Below are 18,271 nucleotides of genomic sequence, written 5' to 3' on the forward strand. Positions count from 1 at the left end.
AACTTCTACTCATGTACAATAGAGAGCATCCTGACTGGCAACATCACCTCCTGACCCATGACCCTCTCTGCGCCGCCCCTGTGCCTCAAATAGATCCGCTATCAACTCTATCTTTAATCTTTCAAAATGTTCAGTTGCTATCGCTATTAGCTCTATCTTTAATTTTTCAAAATGTACAGTTGCTATTGCATGCACTCATCTGTGTTTCACCACACACATGAGTGCATGCTTACCAACTGTCCGTCTGCAACACTACTATCACCAACATCTAAGAAGGGAGATCCCCCCTTGAACGGCCCTTCTAAGGTTTCTCTCCTCCACACTGCCTGTGGAGCTTTTTTCCCTATTGTTAGGTTTTAGTGAGTTTTTCCTTACCTTCGCGTGGGGTATGTCTGGGAGTGCTTGCATTCTTTCATTTATTTGCATTCATCTAAAAAATGTTTGGACCCTATGGTGTTCTTGTTCTGTTCTTGACTTATTGTTATGTTGTCTTCTTGACCTGTTTAAAGAAGACCTGTACGGCCCATGGGGACATTAACGTGTGTTGTCGGGCCCTATAAATAAATTTGATTTGATTTGATTTGATCCTGGTTTGGGAATAGCAGACTACAAAGAGTGACATGTTCAGCCGAACGCACAATTGGTGGGGGGCTTCCCACCCTCCAGAACATTTACAACAAGCGGTGCAGGGGGAAGGCTAAGAGAATCATCAAGGACTCCAGCCACCCGAACAACTGCTTCTTTGAACTGCTGCGGTCAGGCAAGCGATACCGGAGTCTCATGGCGAGCACAGAAATACTCAGAAGAAGCTTCTATCCCCAGGCCTGCTCAACGAACAATAACACTATGCAACAACCATCAAATGCACACAGCACACACATCCACACACTCACTTTAAACAAACAACTCACTGCAGCACCCACTTTACACACTTTAGAACACCTAAACACACTTTACACTTTATATTTATTGGTAAAGGATTTGCACTACAACTCGTACACCTTACTGTAAATTGTACCTAAATTGTACCTCATCCCATTTCTGCTCTGCACTATATAGTATTGTATATTAGTACATTGCATAGTATATTGTATATTATATGGTAACTCAGTTACTTCTATTCTGCATCGAACATTGTACATATGTCTATACTGAACACTGTGACCTCTATTTTTACTTTTATTTTACATGCTATACTATTTTATTTCATACTTATCTTGTCCAACACAGTCTCTGGAGCGAAACAGTAAGAAGCATTTTGTATAAAAGTATTCTGTACTTCTGTATGACAACTATTAAAGAAACTTGAAACTTGACACCACACACACACACACACACACACACACACACACACACACACACACACACACACACACAGTACCCTGGGAGACTCCAGTATCAGTGACGACCTGTCAGTCTGCCTCTAGAGGTCGTGACCTCACTTCACACACATACATACACACATATACAGTACATGCATACACAAATACATACATATTCATTTTAAATTCCTAGCTTGTCTGTCTTAATGTTATACATCTTCATGGCGACTCGGTCACTATTTTTAATCCTCAGAATTGATGTGTTCCTTTTTCATTTATGCTCCTCCAGGCCAGAGACAGAGCTGTGAAAGAGAAAGCCCCTCTCCTCTCCTCTCCTCTCCTCTTCTCTTCTCTTCTCCTTTCCTCTCCTCTCCTCCTCTCCTCTCCTCTCCTCTCCTCCCCTCTCATCTCCTCTCCTCTCTTCTCCTCTCCTCCCTCCTCTCTCCTCTCCGTGTCTCCTCTCCTCCCCTCTCCTCTCTTCTCCTCTCTTCTCCTCTCTCCTCCTCTTCTCTTCTCTTCTCTTCTCTTCTCTTCTCTTCTCTTCTCTTCTCTTCTCTTCTCTTCTCTTCTCTTCTCTTCTCTTCTCTTCTCTTCTCCTCTCCTCTCCTCTCCTCTCCTCTCCTCTCCTCTCCTCTCCTCTCCTCTCCTCTCCTCTCCTCTCCTCTCCTCTCCTCTCCTCTCCTCTCCTCTCCTCTCCTCTCCTCTCCTCTCCTCTCCTCTCCTCTCTTCTCTTCTCTTCTCTTCTCTTCTCTTCTCTTCTCCTCTCCTCTCCTCTCCTCTCCTCTCCTCTCCTCTCCTCTCCTCTCCTCTCCTCTCCTCTCCTCTCCTCTCCTCTCCTCTCCTCTCCTCTCCCCTCCCCTCCCCTCTCCTCTCCTCCCCCCAGTAGTATAGACATACTGTAGTAATATAGACACAGGATGGAAAGGTCCGTCAGGGGTGAGGATTTGACCGGCAGGTGGAGCGATTCTGTTTAGCTCAGGTTCAGTTTGAGGTGGTTGGTCGTCATCCAGCCGGAGATGTCGGACAGACATATAGTAGTACAGTAACAGTCAGAGAGAGCTTTTAGTTCATGGTCTTTTATTGGAAAAACAAAATGTAAAGACTACCGTGTACAACTTGGAATGCAGATCAACAGAACTGGGCCTTGCTGTTCCCCGCCCACTCAGTACTCACACAAACACAGAACAGAAATGCCCCGTCCTCTTAATTAACTGAACACCCCTCGACCCCTAAACTCATCCCTGGACCTAACTGAACACCCCTGGACCTAACTGAACACCCCTGGACCTAACTGAACACCCCTGGACCTAACTGAACACCCCTGGACCTAACTGAACCCCCCTGGACCTAACTGAACACCTGGACCTAACTGAACCCCCCTGGACCTAACTGAACACCCCTGGACCTAACTGAACACCCCTGGACCTAACTGAACCCCCCTGGATCTAACTGAACACCCCTGGACCTAACTGAACACCCCTGGACCTAACTGAACCCCCCTACACCTAACTGAACCCCCCTGGACCTAACTGAACACCCCTGGACCTAACTGAACACCCCTGGACCTAACTGAACCCCCCTGGACCTAACTGAACCCCCCTGGACCTAACTGAACACCCCTGGACCTAACTGAACACCCCTGGACCTAACTGAACCCCCCTGGACCTAACTGAACCCCCCTGGACCTAACTGAACACCCCTGGACCTAACTGAACACTTCTGGACCTAACTGAACACCCTGGACCTAACTGAACACCCCTGGACCTAACTGAACCCCCCTGGACCTAACTGAACACCCCTGGACCTAACTGAACCCCCCTGGACCTAACTGAACACCCCTGGACCTAACTGAACCCCCCTGGACCTAACTGAACACCCTGGACCTAACTGAACACCTGGACCTAACTGAACCCCCTGGACCTAACTGAACCCCCCTGGACCTAACTGAACCCCCCTGGACCTAACTGAACACCCCTGGACCTAACTGAACACCCCTGGACCTAACTGAACACCCCTGGACCTAACTGAACACCCCTGGACCTAACTGAACCCCCCTGGACCTAACTGAACACTGGACCTAACTGAACCCCCCTGGACCTAACTGAACCCCCCTGGACCTAACTGAACACCCCTGGACCTAACTGAACACCCTGGACCTAACTGAACACCCCTGGACCTAACTGAACACCTGGACCTAACTGAACCCCCCTGGACCTAACTGAACACCCCTGGACCTAACTGAACCCCCCTGGACCTAACTGAACCCCCCTGGACCTAACTGAACCCCCCTGGACCTAACTGAACACCCCTGGACCTAACTGAACCCCCCTGGACCTAACTGAACACCCCTGGACCTAACTGAACACCCTGGACCTAACTGAACACCCCTGGACCTAACTGAACACCCTGGACCTAACTGAACACCTGGACCTAACTGAACACCCCTGGACCTAACTGAACACCCCTGGACCTAACTGAACCCCCCTGGACCTAACTGAACCCCCCTGGACCTAACTGAACACCCCTGGACCTAACTGAACACCCCTGGACCTAACTGAACACCCCTGGACCTAACTGAACACCCCTGGACCTAACTGAACACCCCTGGACCTAACTGAACACCCCTGGACCTAACTGAACCCCCCTGGACCTAACTGAACCCCCCTGGACCTAACTGAACACCCCTGGACCTAACTGAACACCCCTGGACCTAACTGAACACCCCTGGACCTAACTGAACCCCCCTGGACCTAACTGAACCCCCCTGGACCTAACTGAACCCCCCTGGACCTAACTGAACACCCCTGGACCTAACTGAACATCCCTGGACCTAACTGAACACCCCTGGACCTAACTGAACACCCCTGGACCTAACTGAACACCCCTGGACCTAACTGAACACCCCTGGACCTAACTGAACACCCCTGGACCTAACTGAACCCCCCTGGACCTAATTGAACACCCCTGGACCTAACTGAACACCCCTGGACCTAACTGAACACCCCTGGACCTAACTGAACCCCCCTGGACCTAACTGAACCCCCCTGGACCTAACTGAACACCCCTGGACCTAACTGAACACCACTGGACCTAACTGAACACCCTGGACCTAACTGAACACCTGGACCTAACTGAACACCCTGGACCTAACTGAACCCCCCTGGACCTAACTGAACACCCCTGGACCTAACTGAACCCCCCTGGACCTAACTGAACACCTGGACCTAACTGAACACCCCTGGACCTAACTGAACCCCCCTGGACCTAACTGAACACCCCTGGACCTAACTGAACCCCCCTGGACCTAACTGAACAGCCCTGGACCTAACTGTGTAAAAGATATTTTCAACACAGAGGGGGGATAGCAGCCAGTACATGCAGATGAATTATCTTTTTTCTTTTTTACTTTGTTTATATGGACAGATTCAGATTCCCAACATTCAGTTTAAGTTTTATATACAGGAACGGTATGAATAAATGTAGATCTTTGCAATAAGTGAAACATTGTCTGATTCTTTGACTTGATTCGTCGTCTTCTGAAGGAGAGCCGGCTTCATTTGGCCGTCATCATCTGCACAAACTCTGCAAGGGTTAAAATAGTATTTATACAGTATTAATAAAACATTATAGTGGTGTTTATGATGTAATACCAGAATGAAGATGTGACGGGGTCCTTCTCCTCTCCCCTCCAAAGTCACACAAACGATGGCGTAGTCAAAAAAATTGTATTGATGTTGTTTTTATTTCCCAGCCTTCCAGGTGCAGAGGTGACATTACATAACAAGTGACTTAATCTAAATAAATAACTAAACTATACCCTACCTCTGCAGTCTTATCAGATGCGTTCCACAATAACGGCATCTGACAGACAAAACACTTACTGGGTGGCGCTTCCCTAGTTACCCACTTTGCAACCGTTATCTGGTGAAGCACCACCACAGAGACAAACAGACTAACAGACACATACAGCACTTCCCTCAGTCACATACAGTGTAAGTGGTGCAGGGCAAGAACCCAGAACCTTGGGCCCGCAGCCCTCATGACACCTGCACTCCTCCCCCTCCACAGGTGTCACACATCATTAATTAACACAAAACTACACAGGTGCTACACATAAAATGGATTGCCGTTTCCTACACATTATATAAAAACAACCTCCCATACCAATACATATACACAACCCAATAAATAAATACATATACACAACCCAATAAATAAATACATATACACAACCCAATAAATAAATATATATACACAACCCAATAAATACATATACACAACCCAATAAATAAATATATATACACAACCCAATAAATAAATATATATACACAACCCAATAAATAAATATATATACACAACCCAATAAATAAATATATATACACAACCCAATAAATAAATATATATACACAACACAACAACAATAAATATATGTATGTATGAATGGATATATGAATGTATGTATAAATGCATGTATGCTTAGATTAATGGATATGTATGCATGTTTGATTATGTATGAATGTATATGATGAGTGACTGTTGTGTGTATGTGTGCGTGCGTGCTGCCCCGGTGTCAGTGACAGACCCACTCTGTCACAGAAGATGTAACATGTGTTGTACTGTGTTAGTGTGTTCGTATGTGTTAGTGTGTGTTGTTGTGTGTTAGTGTGTGTTGTACTGTGTTAGTGTGTTAGTGTGTGTTGTACTGTGTTAGTGTGTGTTAGTGTGTGTTAGTGTGTGTTGTACTGTGTTAGTGTGTTCGTATGTGTTAGTGTGTGTTAGTGTGTGTTGTACTGTGTTAGTGTGTGTTGTACTGTGTTAGTGTGTGTTAGTGTGTGTTGTACTGTGTTAGTGTGTGTTAGTGTGTGTTGTACTGTGTTAGTGTGTGTTAGTGTGTGTTGTACTGTGTTAGTGTGTGTTAGTGTGTGTTGTACTGTGTTAGTGTGTGTTAGTGTGTGTTGTACTGTGTTAGTGTGTTCGTATGTGTTAGTGTGTGTTGTACTGTGTTAGTGTGTGTTAGTGTGTGTTGTACTGTGTTAGTGTGTTAGTGTGTGTTGTACTGTGTTAGTGTGTGTTGTACTGTGTTAGTGTGTTAGTGTGTGTTGTACTGTGTTAGTGTGTTAGTGTGTGTTGTACTGTGTTAGTGTGTGTTGTACTGTGTTAGTGTGTGTTAGTGTGTGTTGTACTGTGTTAGTGTGTGTTGTACTGTGTTAGTGTGTGTTAGTGTGTGTTGTACTGTGTTAGTGTGTGTTAGTGTGTGTTAGTGTGTGTTGTACTGTGTTAGTGTGTGTTGTACTGTGTTAGTGTGTGTTGTACTGTGTTAGTGTGTGTTAGTGTGTGTTGTACTGTGTTAGTGTGTGTTGTACTGTGTTAGTGTGTGTTAGTGTGTGTTGTACTGTGTTAGTGTGTGTTGTACTGTGTTAGTGTGTGTTGTACTGTGTTAGTGTGTGTTGTACTGTGTTAGTGTGTGTTAGTGTGTTAGTGTGTGTTAGTGTGTTGTACTGTGTTAGTGTGTGTTAGTGTGTGTTGTACTGTGTTAGTGTGTGTTAGTGTGTTAGTGTGTGTTGTACTGTGTTAGTGTGTTAGTGTGTGTTAGTGTGTGTTAGTGTGTGTTGTACTGTGTTAGTGTGTGTTAGTGTGTGTTAGTGTGTTGTACTGTGTTAGTGTGTGTTAGTGTGTTAGTGTGTGTTAGTGTGTGTTAGTGTGTGTGTTAGTGTGTGTTGTACTGTGTTAGTGTGTGTTAGTGTGTGTTGTACTGTGTTAGTGTGTTGTACTGTGTTAGTGTGTTAGTGTGTGTTAGTGTGTGTTAGTGTGTTAGTGTGTTGTACTGTGTTAGTGTGTGTTGTACTGTGTTAGTGTGTGTTGTACTGTGTTAGTGTGTGTTAGTGTGTGTTAGTGTGTGTTAGTGTGTGTTAGTGTGTGTTAGTGTGTTAGTGTGTGTTAGTGTGTGTTAGTGTGTTGTACTGTGTTAGTGTGTGTTAGTGTGTGTTAGTGTGTGTTGTACTGTGTTAGTGTGTTAGTGTGTGTTAGTGTGCGTTGTACTGTGTTAGTGTGTGTTAGTGTGTGTTAGTGTGTTGTACTGTGTTAGTGTGTTAGTGTGTGTTAGTGTGTTAGTGTGTGTTAGTGTGTTGTACTGTGTTAGTGTGTGTTAGTGTGTGTTAGTGTGTGTTAGTGTGTTAGTGTGTTAGTGTGTTAGTGTGTGTTAGTGTGTGTTGTACTGTGTTAGTGTGTGTTAGTGTGTGTTAGTGTGTGTTAGTGTGTGTTAGTGTGTGTTAGTGTGTGTTAGTGTGTGTTGTACCTTCGTAGTTGACCTGTCTGTCTCCATCCATGTCGGCCTCTCTGATCATCTCGTCCACCTCCTCGTCCGTCAGCTTCTCTCCCAGGTTGGTCATCACATGACGCAGCTCTGCGGCGCTGATGTAGCCGTTCCCGTCCTACCATAGATATACACTGTTAGACATCCTGCCATAGATATACACTGTTAGACATCCTGCCATAGATATACACTGTTAGACATCCTGCCATAGATATACACTGTTAGACATCCTGCCATAGATATACACTGTTAGACATCCTGCCATAGATATACACTGTTAGACATCCTGCCATAGATATACACTGTTAGACATCCTGCCATAGATATACACTGTTATACATTCTGCCATAGACATACACTGTTATACATCCTACCATAGACATGCACTGTTAGACATCCTGCCATAGATATACACTGTTAGACATCCTACCATAGATATACACTGTTAGACATCCTGCCATATATATACACTGTTAGACATCCTACCATAGATATACACTGTTAGACATCCTGCCATAGACATGCACTGTTAGACATCCTGCCATAGATATACACTGTTATACATTCTGCCATAGATATACACTGTTAGACATCCTACCATAGACATACACTGTTAGACATCCTACCATAGACATGCACTGTTAGACATCCTGCCATAGATATACACTGTTAGACATCCTGCCATAGACATGCACTGTTATACATTCTGCCATAGATATACACTGTTATACATTCTGCCATAGATATAAACTGTTAGACATTCTGCCATAGATATACACTGTTATACATTCTGCCATAGATATACACTGTTAGACATCCTACCATAGATATACACTGTTATACATCCTGCCATAGATATACACTGTTAGACATCCTACCATAGACATGCACTGTTAGACATCCTGCCATAGATATACACTGTTAGACATCCTGCCATAGATATACACTGTTATACATCCTGCCATAGATATACACTGTTATACATCCTGCCATAGATATACACTGTTAGACATCCTGCCATAGATATACACTGTTAGACATCCTGCCATAGATATACACTGTTAGACATCCTACCATAGACATACACTGTTAGACATCCTGCCATAGACATACACTGTTAGACATCCTGCCATAGATATACACTGTTATACATCCTGCCATAGATATACACTGTTATACATTCTGCCATAGATATACACTGTTAGACATTCTGCCATAGATATACACTGTTATACATTCTGCCATAGATATACACTGTTATACATTCTGCCATAGATATACACTGTTATACATTCTGCCATAGATATACACTGTTATACATTCTGCCATAGATATACACTGTTATACATTCTGCCATAGACATACACTGTTATACATCCTGCCATAGACATACACTGTTATACATCCTGCCATAGATATACACTGTTAGACATCCTGCCATAGATATACACTGTTAGACATCCTGCCATAGATATACACTGTTATACATCCTGCCATAGATATACACTGTTATACATCCTACCATAGATATACACTGTTATACATCCTACCATAGATATACACTGTTATACATCCTGCCATAGATATACACTGTTATACATTCTGCCATAGATATACAGTGTTATACATCCTGCCATAGATATACAGTGTTATACATCCTGCCATAGATAGGTCTCTCTCTCTCACCTTTTCACTCATTTTTAATTTTTTTGGCATTCGACTAAGAGGTTGGCAGTCGACTACGGTCCTTTCGATGGATTAGTGAGGGGTTCCCAAACTTTTCAGGCCAGGACCCAGAAAATAAGGCGTCAGAGAGCCGCGGCCCAATGCACATCGTCTGGCTTTTTTTTTTTTTTTTTTTGCCAGGCGACCGATTTTTTAAGCCAAATATCACTTCAATCCTATTAAGTTAGTTCAAGTTAGTTATTCATTTATATGTGCTATTTATGAGAGGGCTAACTTGTTGCAAAATAATAATGATAATAATAATAGCCTCATTAAAATACTATTGTTGCTTCGGTTGTTTTCAGCGTTTTATGTGCATAATCTGTTATTTAGTTTGAAATGTTCGTTGAAATAAGTAGATTTTTCATTTTTGTTTATTTATTAAGTTAATATAAAACCATATACGGTAGTCACATTTTAGAATACAATAGAATAGAATTTTAGAATACAACTAGAAACACTGTCCTGGCCTGCTAAGTTCAGTGGCCTGACAAAAAAAATAAAAATAAAAAAATAAAAAATAAAAAAAATAAAAATAAAAAAAATATTTTTTTGTATTTTTTTGTATTTGTATTTTTATTTTTTTAAATCATCTCGCGGCCCACCCGTGGCTGCTCGCGGCCCACCTTTGGGTCGCGACCCCGACTTTGGGAACCACATTAGTCGACTATTCGACTAATAGCGGTCAGCCCTAACGTGGACAACACCAGCTGCACCACAGCCATTGATCTCCTCTCACTGCTGGACTGCTTCAATATCTCACAGCACACAAAAGGTGCCACCCACACCAAAGGTGCCACCCACACCAAAGGTGCCACCCACACCAAAGGTGCCACCCACACCAAAGGCCACACACTTGATCTGGTCTGCTCCACTGGCACAACACCATCCCATCTACAGAGTCTCGACCTGGCGGTGTCCGACCATCATGCTGTCCTTTTCACCCTCCCTGCTTCCCTACCCAAGCTGCGGAATGCACGCACCATCACCTACAGGAACATCAAAACAGTCAGTGCACCAACCTGCCAACCACCCACCTGGCCTCAGCTCCCCCAGCACCCTGGTGGATGGTCTGGCTGCCCACTACAACTCGGCCTTATCCCACAGCCTGGACTCTCTCACCCCCATCAAACCCCGGACTGTCACCTACACACCCGTCCTGCCCCTTGGTTCACCACTGAACTTCGCTCCCTGAAGACTGTCGGTCGCCATTAGAAGAGGCTCCATACAAGATCTGGCCTCACTGTCCACCTCGAGGCCTACAAGGACCACGTGCAGACAGACCTACAAGGACCACGTGCAGACAGACCTACAAGCTAGCTCTCACCAAGGCCAAAACGAATTACTATTCCACCCTCATCGGCAACCAGCAAAACCACCCCAGGACACTCTTCTCCACCATCAACCGGCTACTCCGCCCCCTCGACCCCCCTCGCCCATCTGGTGCCCACGACCTCTGCTCCAGGTTCCTTGTTTTTTTCCAGGACAAGGTCAATACCATCTACCAGCAGCTAGTAGTGCCCCCCTCCTCCCCCTCACCTGCTCCTCCCCCTGGGTGTCCCCCCCCCCCAATGCAGCCTCTCCTCCTTCTCCCCGGTGAATGGTCCCCAAGTTGTCAAGCTCATAGCCTCAGCCAAAGCCTCCACCTGCTCACTCGACCCCATGCCTACTACCCTGGTCAAGATCTGCCTCCCTGCTCTCTGCCCCACCATGGTCAACATCATCAACTCCTCACTAAAATCTGGTCTCGTCCCCCCCTGCTTCAAAACAGCCTCTGTCACCCCCATCATCAAGAAACCCGGCCTCGACCCAGACGAGCTAAACAACTACCGTCCGATCTCCAACCTTCCTTTCCTTAGTAAAATCTTGGAAAGAGCAGTGGCCGCCCAACTCCAACAATACATGTCCAACCATGAGCTCTATGAGCCTTTTCAATCCGGCTTCAGAACCCAACACAGCACAGAGACCGCCCTCATCAAAATCACCAACGACCTCCTCCTTGCAGCTGACTCTGGCCACATCAGCATCCTCATCCTCCTGGACCTTTCTGCAGCATTCGACACAGTCTCCCACTCCATCCTCCTCAACCGCCTATCCAACAACCTCGGAATCACTGGCTCAGCACTCTCCTGGTTTCAATCCTACCTCACCACCCGGACACAGTTTATCACCATCAACGACTCCAGTTCCACCCCGGCCCCAGTCAACCAAGGCGTCCCCCAAGGCTCTGTACTTGGCCCGATCCTATTCACCATTTACATGCTCCCCCTCGGTCAGATCATCCGCCGCCATGGCCTCAGCTTCCACTCCTATGCCGACGACACTCAACTCTACCTCTCCACCAAACCATCCACCCATCTCCCCCCACGCTCCCTTATCAACTGCCTTCATGAAATAAAAACCTGGATGTCATCTAATCTCCTCAAACTCAACAACAATAAAACCGAGCTCATGGTTGTGGCACCCAAGGCCCTGCTCCGGAAGGTTGGGGATCTCACCCTCAACATAGACGGCTGCTCCATCTCCCCATCCCCTAAGGTCCGCAACCTGGGCGTTATCCTGGAATCCACCCTTTCCTATCAATCCCATGTCAATTCCCTCACCAAATCCGCCTTCTTTCAACTCAGAAACATTTCCAGACTCCGACCATCACTTTCCGACACCACAGCTGAGACCCTCATCCACGCCTTCGTCACCTCCCGCCTGGACTACTGCCACGGGGTCCTGTCCGGGGTCCCAAGCAAAACCCTGGACAGGCTCCAGTATGTTCAAAACTCAGCTGCCAGGGTTCTAACCCGCACCAAACCCTGGCAGCACATCACCCCCACCCTCATCCACCTCCACTGGCTCCCCATCAAATCCCGCATCACCTACAAAACCCTCCTGCTCACCTACAAATCCCTTCACGCCCTGGCACCTCACTGACCTCCTCCACCCCCACATTCGGTCACGGCCCCTGCGATCCACGGACACTGGTCAGCTCTCCATCCCCCGAACCAGACTACGGACGTTCGGGGACAGAGCTTTCAGTGTGGCAGCTCCCACCCTCTGGAACTCCCTCCCTGCAGAACTCCGCACCGCCCCAACTCTGGACTCATTTAAAAAACTGCTCAAAACCCACCTCTTCAACTTGGCCTTTAACCCCTAACTTTCTCACTTTATATGTCGTGTCTGTCCACTATGTTTGTTAATTTGTCATCCCCCCCCCCTTATGTAAAGCGACCTTGGGTCCTCTGAAAGGCACTATATAAAACGAAGTTATTATTATTATTATCTCTCTCTCTCTCCCTCTCTCTCTCTCTCTCTCTCTCTCTCTCTCTCTCTCTCTCTCTCTCTCTCTCACCTTGTCACTCTGAAGGTCTCTCTCTCTCTCTCTCTCTCTCACCTTGTCACTCTGAAGGGCTCTCTCTCTCTCTCTCTCTCTCACGTGTCACTCTGAAGGTCTCTTTCTCTCACCTTGTCACTCTGAAGGTCTCTCTCTCTCTCTCTCTCTCTCTCTCACCGTGTCACTCTGAAGGTCTCTCTCTCTCACCTTGTCACTCTGAAGGTCTCTCTCTCTCTCTCACCTTGTCACTCTGAAGGTCTCTCTCTCTCACCTTGTCACTCTGAAGGTCTCTCTCTCACCTTGTCACTCTGAAGGTCTCTCTCTCAATTCAATTCAATTCAAATGGCTTTATTGGCATGACGTATCGTCATAAAATAAAACATCAAATATTACGGCATAAACATGTCAGGTGACTGTCACTCACTGTCCCTCAGTTTATGGCAGGCAGCAACATAGGCTGCTGCTAGCTCACAGCTTGTTGAGTCCTCCCCTAGTAGGACTGGTAGTTTTCCTGTATCTGGTAGTGCGAGAAAACCTTTTGTTATTAATTTAAAAAAATTAAAATGTGTTTCTCTAATATATTTATATTTTTCACATTTGGTGAGGAAGTGCAACTCAGTTTCAGGCTCACTGAGGATGCAATGACTGCACAGCCTTTGCTCTGCAGGGAGCCAGGTTTTCCTGTGCCTCCCCTTTTCAACAGCGAGGCTGTGCTCACTCAGTCTGTATTTTGTCAAGGTTCTTTTTAGTTGTTGATCAGTCACCATGCTCAAATAGTCTGCTATGGTGTATTGTCGATTTAGAGCCAGATAGCACTGCATTTTGCTCTGTGCTTTTGTTTGTGTTTTCCAATAGGTGATGTAGTTTTGTTTTAGCTGTGTAGTAATTTGATTTATTCTGATTGGTGACGTGTTCTGTTCCTGAGGTGTGTTAAGAGAGCAGGTTTGTGGACTCAGCCTCAGGACCAGCTGGGTAAGGGGGTTCCTGATGCTCCTCAGCTCTTGGCACTGCAGGGCTTGATAATGGTACGAGAGGGGGTCACTTCGTTTTAGGTGTGTCCAAAAGTTAATTGCTCTTTTTTGTATTTTTAGTATTAGTGGGTAACGGCCTAATTCTGCCCTGCATGCATTGTTTGTAGTTTTCCTCTGGACATGTAGGATAATCTTACAGAACTCTGCATGCAGGGTCTCAATGGGGTGTTTGTCCCATTGGGTAAAGTCTTGTTTTGTAAGTGGACCCCACACCTCACTGCCATAGAGTGCAATTGGTTCAATAACACATTCAATTAATTTTAACCAGATTCGAATTGGTATTTCTGTTTGTATATTTATTTTTATGGCGTAGAAAGCCCGGCGTGCTTTCCCTCTCAGCTCATTGACTGTTTCCTTAAAATGTCCAGTTGAACTTAGTTTTAGGCCTAAATAGGTGTAATGTGTGCAGTACTCTACATGTTTTGTACCAATTGAGAACTTTGGTAGGACGTCCTGAGATCTGGATCTTTTTTGGAATATCGTTATTTTGGTCTTTTTGGGGTTTACTGCCAGGGCCCAGGTCTGACAGTAATGCTCTAGCAGGTCCAGGCTCTGCTGTAGGCCGTCTGCTGTGGGGGACAACACAACCAAGTCATCTGCAAAGAGCAGGCATTTCACTTCCCGATTGTGGAGACTTACTCCGGGGGCAGAGGACTTTTCTAGTATATTAGCCAATTCATTAATATAGATATTGAAGAGTGCCGGGCTGAGGTTGCAGCCCTGACGAACGCCTCGCCCTTGGGTAAAGAATTCTGTTATTTTTTTGCCCACTTTTACGCTGCACATATTACCAGAATACATTGATTTAATAATATCATATGTCTCTCTCTCTCTCTCACCTTGTCAAAGACTCTGAAAGCCTCTCTGATCTCTTCCTCACTGTCTGTATCCTTCATCTTCCTCGCCATCATCGTCAGGAACTCTGGGAATTCAATGGTCCCGTTGCCTAGGAGACAACAGGGCCAGGGTTCACTGATTACAACAGCAGTTAAATACATATATTTATTTTTTAACAAGGTAAGTCATTAACCTCTTAACCTCTTTAGCCTGAGCGGTCCATCGGCGGACATCACGTCATACATCAATCTCTCCTGACTGTAAAGGGTAAAGACCCTAATCATGTCACAACAGCAGTCATAGTGTATATTTTCAACAATACGCTTGTTTACCAATAGGGTAAAGTGTTATTTGTGAGATTTAAATGTATGTGTTTATAATTTAGCGCATATCCGCCATTTTTTATTAGCGGCCGTCGCCAGTTGTAGTCATATGAGCACAGGGCATCCAGAGCTCTCAATGAGTGTTGAAATTTCGAAAAACTACAGTACCCAGCCGATTCTAGCTTCCTGCAAGCAAATTACTTGTGTATGATTTTCTTTTTTAATTTATCTTATTTCTCAGGATTCTCTGCAACAAAACTGAACGTTATTGGCATAGATTGGAGTGTAGTTAGTGTGTCTACCTTCTGTGAACATTTTGCAACAATCTGCGTTGCAAACGGATTCAAAATGGCGGAGCCATAGATTGATTAATTGATTGATTGATTGAACATTTTATTAACAGATTGCAGAATGGGTACAATACAGTACGGCTCAATGCACACAATTGTTAAGGGGATGCAGACCAGAGAAAGACTTTCGTCTTGTTTACATCAGGGTCCCCCATATCCATTATTAGAATGGAACTGTACAAACAGTGGATTACATTCACGGTTCTTCGCGCCTGGAGATACTAAATCCAAATTGAACTCTGCCATTTGAAAGAGGAGATTCTGACCTCTGTTTCCTCTACTCTAGGCTCTGTTGCCCACACCATATGAACTCTGACCTCTGTTTCCTCTACTCTAGACTCTGTTGCCCCACACCATATGATCCATAGATGTGCGAGTTGGCTATAATAAGGTAATTTATAGGCCTGGTATTCTATATTCTATAATAATATTTCAAATAGCATGTGTCTGGATGGCAGAATTCAGTACTGTATCTACAAAACATTCTGTTTAATCATCTTCCCTTTATTAATTTGCATCCGCGGAGCTAATGATGCTAATGATGGAGCATCGCCGTCGGTTGTGTGATAGTAAAGGGCTAACCTTCTGTATTGTCACAGTGAAAGGGTTAAAAAATAAAAATAAAACATGAATTCATAGATTCTGGAGGATGGATCTATGGTGAAAAGGAATTTGAATCATAGCTGTAGATTTAGGCTCATTATACCATGGCTATGATCCAATCGGATTGCTTGATTTGCGGTACCCGTTTTATAAAACAATTATAAAAGACAGCATGTTAAAAACAGACAACAGACACACATTACAAAAAAAAGTTTTTATCATGACTTTAAACTCTACCAGGTGTAACTCTAAAGCACTTCCCCCTCCCGGTGTAACTCTAAAACCCTTCCCCCCTCCAGGTGTAACTTTAAAACCCTTCCCCCCTCCCGGTGTAACTCTAAAACCCTTCCCCCCTCCAGGTGTAACTCTAAAACCCTTCCCCCCTCCCGGTGTAACTCTAAAACCCTTCCCCCCTCCAGGTGTAACTCTAAAACTCTTCCCCCTCCAGGTGTAACTCTAAAGCACTTCCCCCTCCCGGTGTAACTCTAAAACCCTTCCCCCCTCCAGGTGTAACTTTAAAACCCTTCCCCCCTCCCGGTGTAACTCTAAAACCCTTCCCCCCTCCAGGTGTAACTCTAAAACCCTTCCCCCCTCCCGGTGTAACTCTAAAACCCTTCCCCCCTCCAGGTGTAACTCTAAAACCCTTCCCCCCTCCAGGTGTAACTCTAAAGCACTTCCCCCTCCCGGTGTAACTCTAAAACCCTTCCCCCCTCCCGGTGTAACTCTAAAACCCTTCCCCCCTCCCGGTGTAACTCTAAAACCCTTCCCCCCTCCAGGTGTAACTCTAAAACCCTTCCCCCCTCCAGGTGTAACTCTAAAGCACTTCCCCCTCCCGGTGTAACTCTAAAACCCTTCCCCCCTCCCGGTGTAACTTTAAAACCCTTCCCCCCTCCAGGTGTAACTCTAAAACTCTTCCCCCTCCAGGTGTAACTCTAAAACCCTTCCCCCCTCCAGGTGTAACTCTAAAACCCTTCCCCCCTCCAGGTGTAACTCTAAAGCACTTCCCCCTCCCGGTGTAACTCTAAAACCCTTCCCCCCTCCCGGTGTAACTCTAAAACCCTTCCCCCCTCCAGGTGTAACTCTAAAACTCTTCCCCCCTCCAGGTGTAACTCTAAAACCCTTCCCCCCTCCCGGTGTAACTCTAAAACCCTTCCCCCCTCCAGGTGTAACTCTAAAACCCTTCCCCCCTCCAGGTGTAACTCTAAAACCCTTCCCCCCTCCAGGTGTAACTCTAAAACCCTTCCCCCCTCCAGGTGTAACTCTAAAACCCTTCCCCCCTCCCGGTGTAACTCTAAAACCCTTCCCCCCTCCAGGTGTAACTCTAAAACTCTTCCCCCCTCCAGGTGTAACTCTAAAACCCTTCCCCCCTCCCGGTGTAACTCTAAAACCCTTCCCCCCTCCAGGTGTAACTCTAAAACCCTTCCCCCCTCCAGGTGTAACTCTAAAACCCTTCCCCCCTCCCGGTGTAACTCTAAAACCCTTCCCCCCTCCAGGTGTAACTCTAAAACCCTTCCCCCCTGCCGGTGTAACTCTAAAACCCTTCCCCCCTCCAGGTGTAACTCTAAAACCCTACCCCCCTCCAGGTGTAACTCTAAAACCCTTCCCCCTCCAGGTGTAACTCTAAAACTCTTCCCCCCTCCAGGTGTAACTCTAAAACCCTTCCCCCCTCCCGGTGTAACTCTAAAACCCTTCCCCCCTCCCGGTGTAACTCTAAAACCCTTCCCCCCTCCAGGTGTAACTCTAAAACCCTTCCCCCCTGCCGGTGTAACTCTAAAACCCTTCCCCCCTCCAGGTGTAACTCTAAAACCCTTCCCCCCTCCAGGTGTAACTCTAAAACCCTTCCCCCCTCCAGGTGTAACTCTAAAACTCTTCCCCCCTCCAGGTGTAACTCTAAAACCCTTCCCCCCTCCCGGTGTAACTCTAAAACCCTTCCCCCCTCCCGGTGTAACTCTAAAACCCTTCCCCCCTCCAGGTGTAGTACCGTCAGCGTCCACCTCGTCGACCACGTCCTGCAGCTCTGCCTCTGTGGGGTTCTGACCCAGAGACCTCATGACCGTCCCCAGCTCCTTGGTGGTGATGGTTCCATCCCCGTCCTTATCAAACAGAGAGAAGGCCTCCTTAAACTCTGCAGAGAGGAGGAGGAGGACGAGGAGGAGGAGGAGGAGGAGGAGGAGGAGAGAAGAGGTGGGGGAGGAGGAGGAGGAGGAGGAGGAGGAGGAAGAGAAAGAAGAGGAAGAGGTGGGGGAGGAGAAGGTGGAGATGGAGGAAGAGGAGGGAGGGGAAGGAGGAGGAAGAGGAGGGAGGGGAAGGAGAGAAAGGAGGAGGAAGAGGGGGTTTAAAAAGCTCACAGCATGACGTCACACCAGAGCAGCAGCTGCAGAGAGACGCCGCCTCATCTGATTAGATGAGAAAAGAGTGCGATTATTATGGACAATATTGTGA

The 18,271-nt window shown here is 46.1% G+C and overlaps 1 protein-coding gene across 1 annotated transcript; it reads right to left on the reverse strand.

Annotated features, from left to right (window-relative positions):
* Positions 1-4,875: 4,875 nt before the first annotated feature.
* On the reverse strand, positions 4,876-17,880 carry LOC311223243 (calmodulin; the record flags this gene model as incomplete). Its single annotated transcript, XM_084308013.1, has 4 exons — positions 4,876-4,904; positions 7,618-7,753; positions 14,556-14,662; positions 17,811-17,880. 4 exons carry the CDS (start codon positions 17,878-17,880, stop codon positions 4,876-4,878), a joined length of 342 nt encoding a protein of 113 aa, XP_084164139.1.
* Positions 17,881-18,271: the final 391 nt, after the last annotated feature.

The sequence above is a fragment of the Notolepis coatsorum genome (assembly GCF_963971535.1).
Source record: "Notolepis coatsorum genome assembly, chromosome: 2".
NCBI classification, from domain to species: Eukaryota; Metazoa; Chordata; class Actinopteri; order Aulopiformes; family Paralepididae; genus Notolepis; species Notolepis coatsorum.